Source organism: Neomonachus schauinslandi, chromosome 8 (genome assembly GCF_002201575.2).
Source record: "Neomonachus schauinslandi chromosome 8, ASM220157v2, whole genome shotgun sequence".
Lineage (NCBI taxonomy): Eukaryota > Metazoa > Chordata > Mammalia > Carnivora > Phocidae > Neomonachus > Neomonachus schauinslandi.
Window position 1 is genome coordinate 37,420,201 of NC_058410.1, and position 7,613 is coordinate 37,427,813.

The 7,613-nt window shown below is 38.7% G+C and overlaps 1 protein-coding gene across 3 annotated transcripts in view; it reads right to left on the minus strand.

Moving 5' to 3' along the window:
• Nucleotides 1-1,507: 1,507 nt before the first annotated feature.
• Nucleotides 1,508-7,613, minus strand: part of TRMT11 (tRNA methyltransferase 11 homolog) — a 55,072-nt gene continuing 48,966 nt past the window's right edge. For 2 of the 3 annotated variants that reach the window (XM_021693226.1, XM_044917347.1), the window contains exon 13: nucleotides 1,508-2,077. In XM_021693226.1, coding sequence (XP_021548901.1) covers nucleotides 1,946-2,077 — 132 coding nt within the window. In that variant the 3' untranslated portion in view covers nucleotides 1,508-1,945. The remainder of the gene's footprint in view (nucleotides 2,078-7,613) is intronic. The other variant, XM_044917346.1, reaches the window with a different exon arrangement.

Below are 7,613 nucleotides of genomic sequence, written 5' to 3' on the forward strand. Positions count from 1 at the left end.
ATATTATATACATGAAATAGGCCAGCTAACAGACCACATAGGGTTCACACAGATTATACTATAAATTCATACTACAGGACTATCCAAAAGGCAGGCACTTTGCTAGGGGATACTCTCCTGGTAAGTGCATGAGGAACACACATACAACCAAAACACTCTGGAAATGATCTGCTATAACTTATACAGAAAGTAATAAGATCCTGATGCCAGAAAATGAAGTCTTTTTTTTAGAATAAGAGGAGTTGAGACCTCTGCTCTAAAACCAAAATTGGTTGAAAGTGACCAGGTTTCTTTTTCACTTCTGAGTACCAATATATAACTACTCAAAATAACTACACACATTTACACTCTGAGCCTACCTAGTGATAGTTCAAGAATAGGAGACTGAACATGATGATAGAGATGATGAAGAATTAAAAATCAGAAGACCTCAGCTGGTAGTAATAAGAAATAATGTGAAATATTTTTTTAAATACTAGATAATTTTTAAGGACAAAGTGACTAAAATTAACGTTGTAACTTTTCCAGAACTATTTGGACTAATTTTTGTGATAAGCAAAAAACAAAACAGGGCAAGGCTAAAATCTCATATTCCAAATTTAGTCAGCTACAGAGTTGCAAACTCACCCTCCATATAACCTCAGAAAATTTTAAATAAGATGGTTTAATAACAGAAATACTGAAAATAAATTATCCTTGAATACTTTTAACTTTCCCCCAGTGTACCACAAATCACATCCAGAAACCCAAACAAAACAATCACTGAAATGTTTGAGATCAGCTGCTGAGATGCAGGGTTGCAGGACAAGAAAAGGAGAGAGAACTACGCAGATAGCTTCCTCTCTCCCTCTCTCTCTCTCTCTCTCTCTCCTCTCTCTCTGCTTGGGCAGGTCGTTTGGAAGTCTTAAGCCATGCAGATTCAAATTGGAAGTCCATAAAAGCCAGCAGTAACACTAAAATAATAATAATAGCATAAATAAAAATAGGCTATGGTTAGAAGGAGAGGATCCGTTTACTGCCACCCTGCTGAGGTACATTTGACCACCGAGGGCAGGAAAGCTATTAGCATCCTGAATTAATGGGTAGAGTGGTTTTCAAACAAGATATTTTCATGATGGACACAATGTAGACTCAGCAAAGTTTCTCCTTCAAGAAAAATATAGCTTCTATTTCAAAGAGCTCTGATTAGGCTTAATACCATTAGGGAACCATCAAGGACTTGTGTTGTTGTTACTGCTCTTAACTATCGGTTACTTTCTAAACCAAAAATTGTGGGTAGTTAACTTGACCGACAGTCAATGTCTAGGAATGCAGGAGCAAGTCCAAGGTACAGACGAGCTTCAGATGTGGACAGGCCTCAAGGAGTTGGGGAGCTTTTCAGGTTGCCAGGTCCTAGCCTTTCTCCTCCTTACCATTATCACTGTCATTACATACTAGTCTGGAATTTATAAATAAAAGTCCATTTCCTTTATCACCTCCCCCCTGAAAAGCAGCAAATACAACACAGTTTTAGGAATCCTCAGTAAGCTTTATTAGCACTATAAATCAATTACAATCAGAAACCAAATAAATGAACCTACTGAATGAATAAATTCTTAACCATGGTTAGTTAACTGCTTATAACGTATCAACAGGTATCTGTTTTAAAAGTCAATAATATCAGTTCCCCTTGCAAATTAATTACCAAAAATATAACTGTTTTCAATTTCCATAATACTTGAAAGTACAAATATAAATTAAATAAGGTTCCAAAGACCACATACAACAAAATAATCTATAAAACAAAGCTAATTGTAAAAGAATTGTTCAATTTACTTTGGAGCATTTATTTCGTTATATAAAATTATTTAAAAGAGTATATGTTATCTGTATCATACATGGAAGTTCACATCCAGATGTCTTTTCTGTTAAATCCTTACTCTTTCCATTGTCAAAATCTTAATTTTCACTCTTGGCTAGATTTCTCTTCCTTGGCAATTCTTTTTGTAACGCCACTGAAATATTTCTCACGGAAGGAATTATGACCTTGGTACGGGAGAAAGTGATCACTTAACAGATGTGAATACTGGTCCCGGTTCTGGTTGGTTGGAAAATATAAAAAACAAAGATGTTTGAGTTATTTCTTTAGTTAGCTGGAAACCAAAGCAGTCATTTACTTTAAGCAAAATCCCGCCCTCTGGTGCATGTTTGTTTTTCTTCATTATCTGAATTAGAAATACACCACTGCTCTATATCTGTATCATGCTTGAGTATCCAAAAGTGTTTTCATCTGCTTCACCTCGTGTGATCCACACAACAATCCTCTGCACAGAGAGAACAAATACTTTTTGCTGGGAAAACAGAGATCCAGAGAGGGCAAAGAGAACCAACCTGGGCAACACAAGTCGAGACAACAACATGCATCTTCAGATTCACAGTTTAGCACAAACCGAAATCACCTGTAACTGTAAGAATCATCACACAAGGAAGCTTCTACTCCAAAGATATTTAACAACAAGTGATTGCATTTGTATGATGTTATACAGACAAAACTGTTTGGAGGTATATCCATATTCAGTTCATGAAATAAAATATTCCTGGCAACTTTAAGTAACCAGAGTAGATGAAGAGGCTAAACAAGTGATTTCCACTTTAGACATTAAGAGACAGGGAAGGACTAGGGCTCAGACTGATGTTTGGACACTGGAAATATAAATCTGAGTTAGAATGTTCTACTTCACCTTAGAAAATTGACGGCTAATCAGCTTCTCATCCAATTTCACTAGCCATCTCAAAGTGTGAAAATAAACCTAATCAGAAATAAAATCTCACTTTCTATGTACTTCTGTAAATTCAGATTCTACTGCACGTAAATTGATGTGATTTTGAGAACAAATGTAAAGACAATTAGAAAATACAAAGCCTAATTTTTTATCCTGGTTTCAGTATCAAAATGGTATCTACAAATATTATCTCGAATACAACAATCTTCAAAATATTTTTTACATTTTTCCTTATTCCTGTATGAGATGAGTATCTTTGTCCTTTTCCTCATATCTAATACTTAATAAAAGCCCAGGTGTAGCCAAAATAAAATTACGTTGACTGATTTGTTTATTCAGAAACTATTTTGCCAGTTTAAAAAAAAAAAAAATCACACAAAACCCAAATTATTAAACCTGCCCAGATTTCCTGATTCATTACAAAAAAAGAAAAAAGGCCTTCCTTGTGGCCCCCTTCTGCCATTCCGTGCTGCGGCCTGTGTTCCATTTCACTTATCCATAGGATTCTACCTTCCGTTCCTAGGAATTTTGTTGGTTCATCTCTCTTGCTCTCTCTGCTGTGAAGGCTTCGTTCTCTTGTGAGTTTCTTTATTATCTTTTTCATGGTCTCAGGAAGAACAAAGGACAACCTGCATTGTCAGCCCACCACCTTGGACTGGAACCCCTTTCCCATACTCCTGCTGTGCCTGCTAGCTCCTCATTTGATGAGTACCTCAGCAAGCTCAGAAGGGAATTAATGAAAAGAAAAATACTACCCTAGAGACTGTAAGAAGTAACAACATCCATTTTCTTGGCACAAGGAGAAAAACTACCATGCCTGAGCACTTTAACTATATGACCCAGTAACAGGTATAGGGCTACATACATACCAGGCACTGTTCCAGTACTTTATATACATGGACTCATTCAATCCTTACAATGACAGTTTAAGAACAGCACTATAATTGTCTCCACTTTACAGATGAGGAAACTGAGGCACAGAAAGGTTAACTAACTTGTCCATGGTCACACAACTCTTGAGTAAAAAAGCCAAGATACAAATACATCTCCAGAGACTGAGCTCTTAACCTTCATGCCGTATTGCTTCTTACAATCACGCCATTAAAAAAATAAACCATGAGAATAAAGGTAGAGTATTGAATCTAAAAAGTACTACCTAAATTTTATGACACTAAGTGTATTATATACTCCTGCAAACACATGAAAACATGCCAATGGTTACTAACTTCAGGCTATATAATTTCCAAAAGATAAAAGATAAATCTTATCTGATCAACCTGTAGGTATATGATTAAAGAATACCAAGTGAAAGGTGGCATTTACTAGGTATTTATTATGGGCCAAAAACTATACAAATGTTTTAGGTAAACTCATCAGCTCTAAGAGATAAGTACACTACTAGCATCCCTTACAGATGAGGAATTAAAGAGTACAGGCCCAAGAGAGCACAGCTGGTAAGTGACAGAGCCAGGATTTAAACATAGGTCTATTTGGCCCCTGATACCATACTCTTAACTGCAACTAATGAGGGTTTCTCCACAAGAGCTTTTTCCTCAACTCAAGGAGTATCTCTGGGGATCCAGGTAATAAACCAAGGCTTTGATAGCTGAGCTGCCTACCCACAAAGCAACAGAACTGGATCAGAAGTACTATTAACTTCGTTCTAGCAACTAGGAGGATTATTTCAATGACACAAAATTTTTATACCAGGAGGACATCAAGGGAGCCACAAGGATGCCTGAGGGATACCATAATCCTAGGAGTACCGTCGACTTCAGAGGACTCCAGTCTGGTCCACATCTCAGGACTGTTCCCGGGACAGCAGCAATATCGAACAATCCAGCATTTAACCTTGGCTTGCGCATTTCAACTGCACCAGAAGTCTGACTGAAGAGTCAGCCGAAAGGAAGGGATATGCCATCGTCTGTTCCTCCAGGTATTCTAACTTCGGTCCTTATACCAAATAAGAGCTCCAGAAAACGTGTCCACTTCCTGAGCTACGTTAGCTTAATCCTGGCAGAAATGTCGTTACTCGGTTATATTTTAGAGCTCTGTCCAGATGCCGACATCGCTCCTGCTGCTCCACTTCTCCTCACAACTCCGTGCCTCATGCTCCACCTCATCATCAAAATCAGAAGCCTGGGTCAAATGCCTCGCCCTTTTCCTCTCACATCGAGTCAGACCTCAAATCTTCCATTCTGCATCCTAAATGTCTCAAATCCACTTCTCTTCGCCCACAATGCCGGTACTAGAGTTTCAGCTTCCGTGTCTCTCCTTGCCTTCTTCCCCTAAATGGCCAGTTGCCATGCCTTCAGTGGCTCCCTCTCCAGTCTATTTTCCTTGCTGAGACCAAACTCAACTTGTTCAAATGCAAATCTAACATGCCAGCATTGATGGCTAAAATCCAAATGGGTTCAAACTCTCCCCAATTCTGAGGCTTTCCCCTTACTGTCTGGGAGTTAGATTTAACTGCACATCAGTTTGCTGAATGTCCTCTCCGTTTCCTCTCCCACACAGGAGGAATCACAACATGAGGTCCTTCCCAGCTCTGCCTTCTGTCTTCTCTTCTCCCTGTGCCGCTTCCAGGCCATGCATGATCACCTCTATCTCGAAATGCACTGTGGACTACTTCAGGGAATGTTCTGGAGCTGCAGTGGTGAAGAAGAGAAGAGAGATTCCAGCATGCAGGCTTAGAGTAAGACAGCTGAGGACGGGCTGGAGACCGACTCAGGCTCGATTGCTAGTGGGTCTAGACCACCTATGCTGCCAGTACACAGCTCATCCGGGGAAGCAGAGGTAGGATACAAAAGCTGAAACACAATGGGAGATAGGCTTCCTCATAGACCAACAAAATAGCTTGTCTTTGACCTAAAGGACATAAAGAGGACAAATGGTGATAAAAAGCAGAGAATATGATGATCAGAGTAAGAGACTGGAAATGAACAGCAGGAGCCTGGAAAACCCAAAAGTAATAATTAAGACCTATGCTAAAAATGGTTATCAAGAAAACATGTACTACCGGGGCACCTGGGTGGCTCAGTCAGTTAAGTGTCTGCCTTCAGCTAGGTCATGATCCTGGCATCCGGAGATCGAGCCCCGCGTCGTGCTCCCTGCTTGGTGGGGAGTCTGCTTCTCCCTCTCCCTCTACCTTTCCACCCTGTTCATGCTCTCTCTATTGCGCTCGCTCTCAAATAAATAAAATCTTAATAAAAAAAAAAGAAAAAGAAAACATGTACTACTGTGGTATATTTATCTGAGTAGTTTAGACCTCAAGACTTCCTCAGAATAGACTAAAAGCAAGATAAGCCCCTACCAGACCAAGTGTTCAGTGGTACAGGGATCTAGAGGCAGAGAAATATATGCTCCTGGAAAAAGTTAGGAAAGGCTATAACCTTAGAGATGCAACCTCTGGGAGGAAAAACATTCCTATTTTATCCATCTCTCAGGGAGTACAGAATAATCAGTGTGAGGTATGTATTTGGGTCCTGTGCTGGAATGCCTTCTTCTACAAGGCTGATTGTGAAGTAAGACATTCATAACAAAAACTCCTGGAAAACCCAAAAGCTCCAAATCTCTTGTGCAGTCAGAGATCTGGCAAGAGCTGCTCCATTACCTCGCAGCATTAAGTCCTGCTTCAGGGTAAGCAAGACACTCCAGGAATGTCAGCTACCAATTTCATCTAAGTGGAAACATCATGGTTCATAAAATGTTCCACATGAAACATTAGTATTATCTGTAGTCTATCAAACATTATTACATACATGTCATACATGTAAATATCATACACCTATGAACAATACGCATTTAAAATATACCCCTTCCATATGAAATCTACTATTTGCAACTGTTCAGAATTTATGTTACCTTGATGCTGAAGAAAATGGCAAACTTGATAAGTTTTTTTTCTTTTTTCTCTCTTTCATCCTATCTTCAGTTTATCAGGGCTCACACTTGAGATGATGATATTCAACTCTACATATTTTTCATCACCTTTTCATGACTCTTCTCTATTCACATTCCCTGCCCATCTCAACCAAGAATATCTGCAGATTTTTTTTCAACTCCGTATCTCAAAGACCAAAGTGTTTACCTAAAAGGAGAAGAGTATCCTCAAGCAACATAACCCTTGATGTCCCTCATTACTCAAGCTTGCCCCAGTGTTTGACTGCTGGTTTCCTTAACACTTTCAAATCTATCACTATCAGTCATTGTATCATCTATGTATCCTAAGACCTGAGTTCTGCCAATTTTTAGTAAGCAAGAAAATATTTCATGGAAAATAAACACACACAAAGAATTAGGAAATGCCCAGAGAGTAAACTATGGCAGTGAACGATTACAGACTATCCCAAATTTCATAGCCACCAGTTAAATTTTGGAGCATGTTAGTAGTTAAGGAGCTATGAATAAAATATTAAGATTATTGATTATACTATTTCTTAGACACTTGCCACTTAAAAAATTTTATTACTGAAGTATAGTGAATATACAGTGTTATATTAGTTTCAGGTGTACAGCACAGTGATTCAATAATTTTATACATTACTCAATGCTCACCACAATAAGTGTCTATCACCATCAGTCACCACACATGACAGTATTATTGACTATACTCCCTGTGCTGCACATGTCTTCATTGCCATCACCCATTTATTTTATAACTGGAAGTTTGTACCTCTTAATCCTCTTTACCTATTTTGCTCATGCCCCCCCCCCACCCGCCCACTTCTCCTCTGGTAACCACCAGTTTGTTCTCTGTATTTAAGAGTCAGTTTGTTTGTTCATTTGTTTTTTAGATTCCACAGCTAAGTGAAATCATATAGTGTTTGCCTTTCTCTGTCTGATTTCACT